The sequence below is a fragment of the Melopsittacus undulatus genome, chromosome 6 (genome assembly GCF_012275295.1).
Source record: "Melopsittacus undulatus isolate bMelUnd1 chromosome 6, bMelUnd1.mat.Z, whole genome shotgun sequence".
In the NCBI taxonomy this organism is placed as follows: Eukaryota; Metazoa; Chordata; class Aves; order Psittaciformes; family Psittaculidae; genus Melopsittacus; species Melopsittacus undulatus.
This window is the reverse complement of record NC_047532.1, coordinates 83629544-83644077: the sequence shown is the minus strand read 5'-3', so window position 1 is coordinate 83644077 and position 14534 is coordinate 83629544. Positions and strand designations below refer to the sequence as shown.

Sequence of the window (14534 nt, the reverse complement as noted above, 5' to 3'; positions counted from 1 at the left end):
TGGCCAGGGCTCTGCATGCAGCCCATGCACTGCCCTTACTGCCTCCGAGCTGCAGCTGGTGTGAATTCAAAGGTCTTTTCCTAAAGCAGCATTAAGCATCAGTGCAGAGTCCCTCTGAGCAGCCCCTGCTACCCTGAGACTGTGAAAATGCTTCCAGAACAGCTTCCCATAGCTCTTTAGTTTAGTGGGGAGAAGAGTGGGAGGAAGGAGAACCCCTCCTGCTCCCCTTCTTCCATCATTTGTGTGTCCTGGCCGCCGGCAGCTCCTGCACTTCTCTCCCATTCCCTGCTGTCCACTTCTGCTGGGGCTTACCCACTCTGAAATGCCCTGGTTTCATCAGCCGTGCATGGAGCAGGGCTGTGGCCATGCAGCAGCTGGCTCAGGACAGGGAGATGGACTGGGGCCAGGCATTGCCTTTGCTGTGCGGGCAGCTCTGATGCAGGCATGCTCCCGGCAGAGCCCCACAGATGCGTTAACCAGGGCCGATGGGGGCAATCAGTGGGATGATGGTGATGGTTTACAGCCCCCCTGGGTCTGATCAGGCCCTCCAAGGCATGAATTTTGGCTTTGGAGTCTGTCCTTTTCCCCCATTCTCACTGTTACGCAGTATTTGTGTGTCTGAGCAGAGTTTAATCCCCCTGAATTGAGGGTGTTTCCAAGCCAAACTTTCTGCTAAGCCATCGGCCACTTCCTTGCTCCCCTGGCGTTACCCTGGGATGTGAATATCCTGCTTGTCAGCCCTGGCTCCAACAGGTGCCCATGGCTGGCGGGTTTCCATAGCCCTTAGTGCAGACGTGGGGTGATGGTGCCAGTGCAGCTGCCGCAGGGCTCACAGCAGGCATGGTGCCCTTGGGAACTGTGGCTCTGACCCAGCCAGGGCTGAGCCCTGCAGCACAGGGAGGTGATGAACTCACCCAGATCTCACCATCACCTCTGCCCTGAGCTCAAAGCGAGGTCTGCAGCATCTCCCAGCTCACTACCTGCTTTAGGAGACACAGAGCCTGCCCAGGGTCAGGGGGGGTTAGGGATATCTACCATGTCTTGTCTCAGCCAGGCCCAGGTAGAGAGAGATTTGTGTTCCTGAGCTCTGTACAAATGAGTTTTCACCACCGAGGCAACATGCAAATCTCACCACCTGGGGAGATGGTTTTCCATGGAACGTAGTGCAAATAAAGGATAACAACACAGGGATTTCTCCAAAGGCTGAACAGTTGCTCACATGCCAAGAAAAACAGGCTGGATGACCTCAAATACAGTCGCCCGCTGTCATCTGTTGTAGCACGGAAGACATGCACTTGAGCTCAGAGCTGTTGCAGAAGCGTGGGAACAACCCCAGATCACAGGTTTGCTTTGGTCATGTTCACACAGGTGGGAAAAGATGAGGTTCTGTAAATGCCAGGCCAAGGAGACAGTGCCCGGTGTGACGGCAGTGATGTCCGTGTCATGGAAAAATGGATGCTGGGATCTAAGTGATCCTAAGTTACAACAGCCAAATCTGCCTCTCTTTAACTCAAGAGTGATGATGGGAAAATGGAAATTTGAAACATTTCCAGCTATTAAGTGCTTTTGCATTTATTTTTGGCCAATGAGATGTTCAGCTTGGATGTGGGGGTTGTGTTCTGTAACTCTTCCAGGAAAATAAGCAGGACGAGGAGGTCTGGGTCCCTGACAGAAGAGAGAACGAGACCAGGGCAAACATGGGGAGCAAAACTTGGGCAGACCTGGCTGCGGAGATGAAGATATTCCTGTGGAACCCGGAGGAGAAAACATGCCTGGGGAGAACGGCCAAGAGCTGGGGTAGGTCCTTGCTCAACCCCACTTTGGGGGATCGTTGCCTTTTCTGCTTCACAATGGATGCACTTGCCTGCGAACATCCTTGATAGCTTGGACTGACCACCCCTGCCCCACATTTTCAGGGTAGATGTTTCTAACCAGTGCAATAAAGAACTAGTGAGGAGGACGAGCAGAAACTGTGGGAAGTTACCCTTGGTCTGGATGTTAATGGTGACTGAGAATGTGAAGGCAAAGGTTTTGGGCTGCCCAGACCATGTACTGGGAAGGAATTAAGAGGCTGAGCGATGGCAGGGGCTGCAGGTCAGTCTGTCACAGCCATGCACCTCTGATGCCAGCAGCCTGGCTCCTGCCTGTGTAAGTCAGGAACCTGCGGGACGGTGGCTTTGGGGTCATCAATGGTAGGGGAAGAGCACCTGAACTGCAGGTGCTCACTGTGAGGCCATGCAGCCTGCAATGCCTACATGTGCTTCGGGGTGGGAAGGGACAGTCATCACCGTCACCCTGCAGCTTCCCAGAGCATGACGTGGTGCCAGCAACAGGGCCCGTATGTGCTGTTGGGGATGGTGGCTGGGATGTGACAGTGAGGGTTTTGGGCGCTGTTTGATCTATATCCGTGTGGCTTTGAGAAACTATAACTGAGCCTGGAGGTGCCCTGGGAGATAAGAGCAGCCCGTGGTGAGCTCTGCTGCAGGCTCAGCCTGAGAGCAAGGTGCCACAGCACACTGATGCCATCCACCTTTGCAGCTCTGTTCTCCTGACAGCACATAGCCCCCACAGCAGTGACAATCTTAGCCCTTAGCATCATGTGCACATCTCTATGGGTGTAAGTGCAAATTATCAGGGGCTGCTGCTCAGCCTTTGCAGCCCTTGTCAACTGGCACTGGCAATGAGCTCCCAAGCCCCACAGCTCTGGGTGTCCTGCAAAGCCTGTGCTGGCAGCCGGGAGAAACAAAAGACCCATATGGAAGCACCAGAGGAGTCTGGAAGCGTTCAGGCATGAGCCTGGGGCAGAAATCCACATCTGCTGCCCTGTGCCCTTTGCTGGCCATGGGGGCAGCCAGTTTGCTGCTCCTTTGCTGGATGGGAAGGTGCAGACTGGAGTGCAGGAGCAGTATGCGGGTGAGAGTCCTTAGGGATGTGGGTTTGGCTCTTCCAGGTGCCGAGAAGAGCTCTGAGAGAGGAGTGGATGTGGCCTCAGATGGCTATTGCTGACAGTTATATATTTACAGCCACTGGGAGCATCCCGGTGTGCTATACAGCCACATTGCTCTATGGACACACATACTGCAGCTGCACATGCATGTGCGCTCACATGCCCGTGCAGGGGGGCAGGAGAGAGGCCTTGAAGCTGCTGTGAAAATCCAATCTTCTTTTAAAGTGAGAGCATTTGGAGGTGAATGGAGCTGAACTTTCCTGCTCTCATCTCACAGGTGAGGAGGAGGGAGTTGGCCCAGCCTGGGGCTGCTCCCCTGCGCTGGCCATGAAGGTGTCCCCATGGACAGGGGGCTCAGGGTACTCGCAGTGCCATAATGCAGGTTGTCGGCTGGCCATAGGGTCAGCACTGGAGGCTGCAGCCCCTGGTTCTGATGGTGACAACGCTTCCTGCTGCATTGCAGGACACTTAAGATGGGGATGGTAGCAGTACCATGTCCCAATGAGCAGTGGCTCCACACCGGCAGCAGCTCCAGCTCCACCAGGCTGGTGTAGAGGCAACATCCCAGCATCACTGTGGCAGGGTTGGACATTGTCCCTGCTGTGCCACCAGCAGCAGTGATGGTTCCCTCTGCCCCAGCTCAGCCCACAGCAGGACATGGCCCCGCAGTGGTTCCCAGCACCGTGGCCTCGGCACAAGCACGGCAGGAGAGCACATCTGCGTTCCCAGGGCTCCTCTGAGCTGCCGGCACGTTTCTCCTGGGAAATGTTTGCGTTAGGCTTCACTTTGCTTTCTGAGCCGCTGGGTTTTATTCATAGGCTGTGGCCTCTGGAGACATCCTCATCCATCAGCCTGGTCCAGAGGAAAAACAAACCCATTCCTGAGATGTCAGGGCTATGACAGAGCCAGCAGCCCCTGAGCGATGCCCAGTGCTGGTATCCCTGCCATGCAGGTGACGGGAGTCAGGGCAGGAGACAAGCGGAAGCTGATGGGTACATGTTACGATGCCAAGAGGGGTGGAAGGGCAAGAGCCAAGACTGGGTCTGTCTGTCAGAGAGAGCTCCCACCTCCACAATGAACCCAGCACTGCGGAGGATGCTGTGCTGAGCACGCTGTGCATCCCTGCGGGATGCTCCCTGTGGGATGTGTCCCAGTTGCGCTAACAGCAATGTGCCCTCTCTGTTCCGCAGGCTTGATCCTGCTGTTTTACTTCGTCTTCTACACATGCCTGGCTGGAATGTTTGCCTTTTGCATGTACGTGATGCTGCTCACGCTGAGCCCATACACACCAACATACCGGGACCGTGTGTCTCCGCCAGGTATGTGCCCTCAGCCCGGCCTCGGGCACCTCCCTGCACCAGTGTACTGGGATGGCATGGCAGGGATGTGGGTAAAGCTCTGCTGGAGCTGTGTGCTCCCATGGGCAACCAGCCCTCCATAACACAAGGTGTTATCACTATCACCTCAGGGCATTGACAGTGCTGCAGGTTCTCTGCAGAGGATCGGGCATCTTAAATAGCCCCGTGTGAAGCATTCATTCTAATGATACTGTTATTCCAATTATGTTAATTATTGTTATCACTATTGTCAAGGTAAATGAGAATGAAATTCCAGTATTAAAGATTTAGGCCTTTCATAGGTGATGTCCATTCAGCTGCTGCCCCTTTATACCTCATATCTTCAAAATAAAATGCAAATGAAGGTCTTAGGCATTATTTTTGGGAGTCCTGGCAAGATAATGTTCAAAACTGCTTCCCCTGTGTCAGAAGCAGCAGTTTCCCTGTGTTTCCTCATGTTGGTGGTGAACACAAGGCCCCTCACCTTGCTCCCTGCCTGGAGCCTGGACCCCTCAGCACCTGTGTGCCTACCCAAGCCCATCACTTTCCTACAGTGCTTTCCCAGCCCTGAGCCCAATCGCAGTGCATCCAGCCCCAGCAACATGCACCCCAAGCCCATGTCCACCCCAAGTCCACCTCCATGTGCTCTAACAGGGTCTATCTCCTCCTCCAGGAGTAATGATCAGACCGTACTTGAATGGGTTCACCATTGCCTTCAATGTCTCTCAGCCCAACACATGGCAGCCCTATGTGGACAGCATGCATCACTTCCTAGCAGGTAAGCTCTTAGTCACCCCAGGGTCATATTGGCAAGTTGTTTGCATCTGTGCACACAGGTACAAAGAGTGCAGGGATCTCCTTGTGGGCATCTCATGAATCTAGAAAGAGAGGCTCTTATAATGGCCACAGGATCCTTGCCTAACCCTAACCCTTTCTAACTCCCTTGACACACAGATGTACTCTGAGAGTGTGGGTATGTGCAGGTCTAGAGAAATGTTAACAAGTCTCTTGATCCCCACCAGCTTATGATGACAAAGTTCAAGAGGAGAAGAACATTGAGTGCATCTCAGGGAAGTACTTCATCCAAGGGGGCAATGAAAGCGAGGAGAAGAAAGCCTGCCAGTTCAAACGCTCCCTTCTGCAGAACTGCTCTGGCATTGAGGACCCAACATTTGGCTACTCTAAAGGCCAGCCCTGCATCCTGCTGAAGATGAACCGGGTACAGAGAAAGCTCCTTATCTTAATCCCTTCCTTCAGTGCATGGGGTGGCAGATCCTGCTTCTCGGAGCACAAAACTCCTGCCCTGAGTAATGTGACTGGTGTGTACAAGAGCTTAAGCCATGGAGAAGGGAGACTGCACGTGTTTATCACTGCATTTCCTACAAGCACGGGTGTCTTTTGTATTTGCAGATCATAGGCTACCGCCCTGGCGCTGGGGTTCCTGTGAGAGTGGACTGCAAAGTGCAGGTACTGCTTTCATTTGCGCTTGTCAGCATGGTTGTAGAAGGCCAAATGTCTCCCTCTGATGGACCCCACCAATATCCATCCCCATCCGAGCCTCAGTCACAGGACCCAGTGCTGCCAATGCCTTTGGGTGCAGTGCACCAGTTTCCTGCTTCCCATCCGAGTGCTGCCAGAGCTCAGCCCCTGAGGGCAGCGCTGGGTGCTGGGTACCAGCTAGAGCCCACAGCCCAGGGGGCAGAGGCAGGAGCTGCTCACATCCATCCCCACTGCTCTGCAGGACCCTCGGTCCTGGGGAGGGCCCTGCAAACCCCCAGCAATAGGGTGAAGAAAGGGCTCCCACTGCCTGGGCAGAGTGGTACAGAAGCAGACAAGTACAAGGAGGGATCGACAGGCACAAATCCTGTAACCTGTGTCTTCATAGCACTGTTATGGTCCTCTCACAGCAAACTCTGCATGGAGGCAAGTGCAGCTGAGCACTGATAGGGATTTGCAAGAGGTTTCAGCATTAAAGCTCCTTTGCACCATCCTGAAGGGAGCTGCATTCTGTGTCACATGTGCTATGTGTGTCCCTTTGGTTTTCCCCAATCACAGAAAGGCAACGAGAGTGATCTCAGAGCTGTGGACTTCTACCCTGGAAACGGGACATTTGATCTCATGTATTACCCCTACTATGGCAAGTTCACTCATGTAAGTAAGGACTCTGGCATCTTTGTTATGTCTCCTTGGTGAGGAGAGGGCAGGAGCTGCTGCACAGTGTACAGATGTGCTTTCTGGCTATTTTGGGCAGATGCAGGCAGGAGGGAGGCCATGGGCACTGGGATTACTGTGCTCTATTTCTGTCTCTGACAAACTGAGGAAAATCCTTGGGGATTCTGGTTGCCCCTTGGCAGCAATGGGAATGACTACATTTATCATCTGGAGACTGAGACTGTGCTAACTCCAGAGAAGATCTCAACACCAGCATTTCCCAGGGTGTTAGGGGAGTCAGGGGTTAAGTGACAAAAGAGAAACAGGATGGGGCTTCTATCAAAGCTATGTCAAAACCACTTCAGGCTGGGTGGTTTAAACCAGTCCAACACCAGTGGCTGTTTCTGAACATGACATCCAGCACTGCTTTGGTCTGTGCTGGGCTGTATTGTGATAGGAGGTAATGCACCTTCACAACAAGAGCTGAAAAGGAAGGCAGGGCAGGCACTAGACTCCTGTTCATAGAATCATAGAATAGTTAGGGTTGGAAAGGACCTTAAGATCATCCAGTTCCAACCCCCCTGCCATGGGCAGGGACACCTCACACTAAACCATATCACCCAAGGCTTCATCCAACCTGGCCTTGAACACTGCCAGGGATGGAGCATTCACAGCTCCCCTGGCCAACCCATTCCAGTGCCTCACCACCCTAACAGTAAAGAACTTTTTCCTTATATCCAATCTAAACCTCTGCTGTTTAAGTTTCAACCCGTTACCCCTTGTCCTATCACTACAATCCCTAATGAATAGTCCCTCCCCAGCATCCCTATAGGCCCCCTTCAGATACTGGAAGGCTGCTATGAGGTCTCCACGCAGCCTTCTCTTCTCCAGGCTGAACAGCCCCAACTTTCTCAGCCTGTCTTCATACAGGAGGTGCTCCAGTCCCCTGTTCTTATTCTGCTGCTGGCTGAGGATGAGTAACAGCCCCAGTGTGTAAGTCCTTCCAGCACACAGATCTGAGGAGCACCACAAATGTCTTACTACAAGCCATAGGTCAGTTTTCAGAGCAGCAGGAAGTATTTGAGAGTCCCTGTATCTGGTGATGCTTGTCCTGGCTAACCAACCCAAGAGGCATGGTACAGTGCAAAACTGATGTGATCCCATCCCTCTGAGGTATAGGCACAGAAAGGCTCAGCTTCAGCATCCCAAGAACCAGGCAAATGCACTTGGACACCTGGAAACCATGAACCCTTTACCAGTGATGTTTACTGCACATGAAAGCACTGCCTGCTTTTCTGCTCCCTCAAAAATGACACTTACACCTCTCTTTGTTTCAGGTCAACTATACATCCCCACTGGTGGCTATGCACTTTACAGATGTGAAGAGGAATAATTTGGTCCCTATTCAGTGCAGTCTGAATGGGAAAGGTATTATCAATGACCTAAACAGCGACCGCTTCCTGGGCAGAATCATCTTCACATTGAGCATTGGAAAGTAGCCACTGCAAACACTGGGCACTTAGGTTAAGTCAATCAGAGGCTTTTCCCTTTCTAAAGCATAAAGGCAGCATTCTTTTCTTCTAGGAGAAACAGGCACATGGAGATTTTTGTTAATTTATTTTTGTTCATAGTTACAAACCAAATGAGATGCAGTGGAAGTGGAACCACATTTGTCACCATCTGATGTAAATCATTACTAGTCAAATTAAAAGTCATCTGGACAGACAACCTGCAAAAGCATTTTGGTTTTGATTAAAAAACCCCTCTGGTATCTGAACACTGTTTTCATAAGGTCTTCTATGGGTGACTCCTGTGGAATGCAGTTTTCCTGGCTCTACATTTTAAACTGAACTGTAGTTTTATGTGTATTTCTCAGGCAACAGCTACAACAGTTTATTATAGCACTAGCCTTGTTAGGATAATAAAGAGTGAAAGTTCTGGATTATGCCTGCAAAGACACAGTTAAAAAGGGAAAACGGCAGATTTCAAAGTGTCTCCTAGGATGCTGAGCACCAGGAGCATCCTGACTGCAGCATTTTACACAGCTTGTTCAGTACACCCAAGGTGTTGGACCAAAGGTCATGTAGAAAATCATCTGCCCTCGAACCTTTCTAACTGTTCCTTTCTGAAGTGGGAAGATTAAAGCACTTCTCTCTCCTCCTCACCCCAGTGCTGCTCTCTGCCCCAAGAATCCTCATTAAGTTTATAGGCAGGGACAGTGAAAGGAGCTCTTCTCTATGTCATGGTTCATTCACAGATTGATGGCACCTCCTTCCCTTTGCAAAGAAGTGCCAATGAAACACGTTAGACCCCTGCTCCCCAGATATTTCAGTCTTGTTCTTCCCAGTTCCAGGGAGGTCATAGCTACAATGCTGCAGAAGACCATAGGGAAATGCTGTTGTTTAATCTTTAAGGGGTCAATGTGGGTAATAGCAAAGTCATCATCTGATAACACTCAAAGCCCTATGAAGCACACATGCCCCTGTCAGAGTGGAGCGCTGCTGACCTGAGCACCCTCACCCTCCCTGGCCTGCATACCCTATGCATCCAACAGATGAACTACACTCCATGTGCTAAGAGCGAGGAGAACACGGCAGGCCAGGACACCTTGGGATAATGTACTAGATGTAGAGCACACTTACTAAAATTACTGACTGAACAAGAGCATTATGGTATGTTTGTCCTACATCCTAGTCCAGGTACCCAATCATTTCCTGATCTACATAAGTCCCTTAAGAAGTCATTTTTGTATTAAAAATAAAGCAACCGCATTAAAATTAACTCCACAGTACCATTCTTAAAACACTGGTGTAAGAGATGCAGTTTGTGACTTCAGCATCCTGTGCTGGCCAGTTAGAGACTGAATTTCAAGGCAGTATATAATGTGATCCTTGAATTTTGGGCACTTAATTAACTTCCTAGGGCCAGAGTTCAGGAGCCCAGTACAATAAGACTTACTATATGCTAAGTATCACAAACAACTGTTGGGCAAAACCTAGTAAGAACTGTTGAAAACCTAAACCAGAGGTAGTTTAGGAACTAATTTTGCCCAGATGTGGTTATCCACATGACACTGCTAGAACTAGGGCAACACCATCATTCTGCCTGCACAACTTACCTGAAAGGGCATGTTCTGACCAACACAAATCAGCTTCTGCCAAGGAAGATGCCACCTTGGTAGCAGCTCTTCCTTTGGCATCAGGAATAAGTTAAACCCTTAGTGTCAAATGCTTTAGTTCTTTTAAATCATTCATATTTCTGTAGGATCCTTCATACTTGAGGCCATGAAATTAACAGCTCTTCAGCTAGCAACAGGACAAAATCCTATTTATATCTATTCCCTATCTGCATATTGGAAGGATTCTTGAAGCAGCTGGTCCTTTATCAGACACTGGACCCAAGTTTTGATCCAGTCAATGAAAGAACAATTAATTTGGCTATAAACACGTGAACAGCTTGAAAACAAAAGTTTCTGTTTCCCCATGGACATCCAGATCCACACACGTTGACACTCCCATTGGAAAAGCTCTCAGAAATGACATGCAGGTCTACTTACACTTAAACAAAACTTTATAAACACTGTAGGTAACTTTATTTCCCAAACACATAGTCAGCTTTCAGCATGTTCGTACAGTCATTTTGGGAGTTAGAGCATTGCATACACCATTTCTCACACTACAACAACCTTAAAGTGCTGACTCAGTTTTTGACTTCTAGTGAAGCCCAAAATAATACTTTGCATGTATATATAAAACATGTATGTATATATATATATATGTGTGTGTGTGTGCATCTAGGAAATTACCACATCTGACTAAAATAACCTAGCAAAAGCGATGCAAAATACTTGGATCTGCAATCTGAGCATGAAACCATCGATGGAATCCATCTGCTGGCAGCAGGGAAGCAGCACACCCCAACAAGCTGGTGTTAGCTCTGCCAGTCTCAAAGTAATTAACCATTTACCACTCTGTCAGGGAAACAGAGTATTGTGAGAGCAAAGGTACAACACGAGACCAACCCAACCCAAAGCACACAATGCAAGCCTGCAGCATTAACTTACAGTCCTAAAAACCCAAAGACGACTTGGTTCAAGAGCCCCTTTGTGGTACAAACCCAGTTTTGTCAGATTCAGGCCAAGTTTATCTTTGGTCACAGTGAGGACAGGGATGGTTGAACACACAGGTATTTCTCAAGCACAAAAGCTAACTCTTTAGAAATCTCCCTAAATATATAGCTATTGTGAGTTACTTAAACATCAGTGTTGACCGTCTGCTTTGTCCATGGGAATTATTGAAGGTGCTTTCCCTACCACATAAATAGAGGCTTAATACAAAAAGAGATTAAGTATTAAAGCAGCTTAAGTAAACACTTGCTGTAGAGGACCGAAACTCTGTGTGTCGTCAGCTCTCGAGCTGTCCCACAGCTGGAAACCAGGGTTTACAGGCTGCAAAAGGCTTTTACCAAGATGGACTAAAGACGTGGAAAGAGTAAGAAGCTCCTTTCATCTTATCAACATGAACCTGACAGGAATGAAGCAGAACACAGCCACAAACAAGTAGCTTCTACTTTGGTACAGTTTAGATATGGAACATAAAGTTATAGTGTTAATGACAAGGAAGCATCTTCAAACAAGATGATGCTCTTACTCCTTTGGAAGTCACTTTCTTCACTAAATGTATATTTTAGTTTCTGCTTTATGATCAACATTCCTTATAGTAGAAATCTGTGCTCTTTTGCTATTCAACTGTTGTGTGACAGAGCAATAACTAGGAGGGTAAAAGCAGATTAATCCTATCAAAACAGCCTGGTTTTATCTTCACCTGCATGCCTAGATCACAGCTTTTCAATGATCCCCTATTAACCTATGAAAGCTGTCCAAAGGAACTGCAGGAATCATTGAACAATCTGTGTTCTTAGTCTTTGAGAGCTCTCAAAATCCTCTTGAGCCTCACATGAACCAGTGCTGAAATGCAGTGTAGTTTATGTGCGCAGAACCAAAGCCAAGACAAACTGTAGCCAGTGAAATTCCAGCCTCCTGCCCGATTTCACAATGGAGCTCAGAACAAAAGGGAGAACACAAACAAAACAGCACAGGACATATTCCCTTCAGCAGCCTGTTGGCTTTGCTGGGTAGCACAAGTTCTCCAGGACTGAGCCTTACCTTGGTGAATAAAGACAATAAGACCATGCTGGTGCTAAGCTATTTAACATACATTAGCCGTCAACTTCTTCATACTGATGCTAAAACAATTAATTTACTAAAACCATCAGATGTTCTTCTCATATTCTTTATTAGTGAGGTCACGTACTGGGATAGGAAATTCAGGCTCACTCACAAGGACAAGCTGCTAATGAAAAAAGACAACAGCCATGTGCCAAGTTCCCAGAAGTCTGTGAAGAGCTTGGTATTCATTTCCCAAAGCGTGTAGAGTCCCTTTCAACACAGCATTCACACCTTCAATTATGGTTTTAGCTGTAGCACTATCTGAGATGAGCTGTATGCGACTAGAAATTTGCTTGTATAAAAGGATTAGACAACAGAAATGAAGTTTGATAGATGCCTTCTTTACTTGGAAGAATCACATATTCTCACGTAGACACACATCAACCCTCCTCAATCCTATGGTCCTTGGCACACTTACTGTCTCCAGAATCCTACAGTAGCTTCGGGTAATTCTGTAGCTCATCTTCAGGCCTGTGGCAAGTTACTCTGTTGTGAAATGGGTTTGGTTTGTTGGTTTTGTTTTAATACAAAAACTATGAATTCATTTGCTTTTCTTCTTTCTAAAGGGGCAGATCAGGGAGTCTGGGAAAAGAAGAGCAGGGAAGGTGGTAACAGAGGCAGACTTAAGAGATTATACAGACTGATAGCCAGTACGACTTTTTCTTCTTCCAATAAGATAAGATATAAAGACAAGAATGATAAGGAAGCCAAGTGCCATGCCCACGGCGATGGGAATAAGAAAGTTCAGGTCAGAATCAGCCAAGCATTCTTCAGCTGCAGAAAGAAGAAAAACAAACAAAAAAGGCAAGGGAGAATAAATTAGTAAAGGAAACCAAGCATTAGAAACCAAAGCAAGCAAGGAGCAGACACTTCTGAGACCTTACACTGGATTAGATACAGCAATACATATAACGTAAATCAGTTGAATCAAAAAACTGAGTAAAGAGTTGATACTGATTTCTTTACATGTATAGATTATACATCCTTTGTGTTCCTACATTTAATTTCTTCCTCCTCTAGTGAGCAGTACACAAAACAGCACACGTCAGCTGATCACAGCTGGGTTAACAGTGGTATAACAACAAAGACAGACTAGTGTACCACTACCTTGTCAAGGGACTTCCCAAACCTTCAGTGTTCTCCAGCTTCTGGACACAAAGAGAACCAACAGACAGCACACCAAACGACAAAGAGACAGCCAGGATACATATGCTGAAAGCACTGAATGTAAAACACTGAAAGACTTCTCTCCTTGGGTGAGTAACTTTATTTAGTTTCAATCCAAGTACAAGAAAAGGGTTATTGGTTTCAGCTGAAAGCTACACAGACCTTACTGAAATCAACAGCAAGACAGCTGTAATGCTATAGTGGTTTTTAATCCAGAGGTTGTAAAGTATGTGATGAACTCCTTGGTGGTACAAACACTCATGCAAGGATTCAGACAACACTGGGAACTGATTTCCAACTCAGTGATCCACCCTAGGCATGGAGGCAGGGTTTGGCCTTCTTCCTATGTTCCTCGTAACAGATGACACAGTGTCTGTGTACTGCTTCAGCACTGTAAGGGTGCTTGGCTTGCATGTTTTTAGCAAAGCAGAGCTCCTTATAAACCTTTTTGCTTGGGTTTGTATTAGAGCAGAGCATCATGCACACTTTCAATGTGTTATCCAAAGTTACTGTTCTAAGTGAATGTTTAAGTTATTTGAGCCTGACTGAAGCAGCATTAGTTATGGGAAATTCATTGTCTTGCTTTAGCTCACTACAGTGCCAGTACCCCTTCACGAAAGGCCATTGCCTAAGAGGAAAAAACACACCACTGGAGGTTCAGCACCTGCAAATGCTAAACTCAGACAATCTGAAGGTACCTACTGCCAGTAGAGCAACACTGGGAAAGGGGGGGAAAAGTGGAAAGGAAATACATACCTTATACAGTGAGCTATTCCAAAATATTCTGACTACTGAGAAAGTGTGCAAGTATCTTAGAAAGAGAACTGTATTTGATATTTAGCCATCTTTGTTCACTGAAGATCAATGTACACAATTTAACTACTATATGCTGTATAATGGGTGATCAACACTAAACATGAATTAATTTGCTAAGGATGAAAGGTGCCCAAGCAGGCAGTGACAAGGAATTCCCTCTCTTCTTTAAAGGAAGGAGTTTGCTGCCATATGTGTCACACTATGGCACTGTTACAAGCAATTCCCAGGATAAAAAGGGCTTAAAGTTTCATACCAGGAACATTCCATCCTTTACTTCTCTCCAGTTTGCCACTGCTGCTGGCACATGTCTGTCCATGTGTTATGTACAATGCTTAGAAGGTCCACGGCAGTTATCTTCAGATGCACAACCTGGTAACTGTGCACCCCAAGTAGCAGACTCCACATCCAGGCCAGGAGGAAAGGCTTTTTCCAGGTGTTTGGTTGAACATGTCTCCATTTAAAATAACCAGAAATCTTCACCCCCAACATTTTAACCTTAGTATAAAGGCTATCTTCCCTTTTAATTCCAATCATGAGACGCAACCAGTGGCCCCAAATGTTGTGGTTTTATTGGTATATGCTGTGCCATAGAAAACACTGTGGCAAACTTAACAATTAAAAGAGAGATGCTCATTGGCTCGAAAAGCTTCTTTTGAGGACGAGAATTATGGACGGCATCTTTAAGCTAAAAGTGCAGAAATCTTGGTATCTTAGAGCACAGTTTTAGCAGTCAGTAAACTGTATATAAGGCACAGTCAATAGTAATCAAACCAAACCCCAGTCTATAATAGTTTATACACATTAACACTCAACACCCACAAGCTCACGCAAGTCAAATGCTGTTTCCACAGACCAGAACAAAACTATTTCTTTCACATGCCACTGCATG

General features: G+C 47.5%; 1 protein-coding gene across 1 annotated transcript; it reads left to right on the top strand.

Moving 5' to 3' along the window:
* The first annotated feature begins 1273 nt into the window (after window positions 1-1273).
* On the top strand, window positions 1274-8172 carry ATP1B4 (ATPase Na+/K+ transporting family member beta 4). Its single transcript, XM_034064100.1, has 8 exons — window positions 1274-1343; window positions 1635-1797; window positions 4138-4266; window positions 4958-5062; window positions 5307-5503; window positions 5695-5751; window positions 6340-6435; window positions 7773-8172. The coding sequence occupies exons 1-8, from the start codon at window positions 1290-1292 to the stop codon at window positions 7932-7934; spliced, it is 963 nt and encodes a 320-aa protein (XP_033919991.1). The 5' UTR covers window positions 1274-1289; the 3' UTR covers window positions 7935-8172.
* The last annotated feature ends 6362 nt before the right edge of the window (window positions 8173-14534 follow it).

What these genes read in the sequence shown, in the direction of transcription:
- ATP1B4 (XM_034064100.1), top strand. Translation starts at nt 1,290, where the DNA reads ATGCACTTGAGCTCAGAGCTGTTGCAGAAGCGTGGGAACAACCCCAGA. An exon ending in GGACCGTGTGTCTCCGCCAG is followed by an intron (nt 4,267 to 4,957) that starts GTATGTGCCCTC and finishes CTCCTCCTCCAG; the next exon opens with GAGTAATGATCAGACCGTAC. An exon ending in GAGTGGACTGCAAAGTGCAG is followed by an intron (nt 5,752 to 6,339) that starts GTACTGCTTTCA and finishes CCCCAATCACAG; the next exon opens with AAAGGCAACGAGAGTGATCT.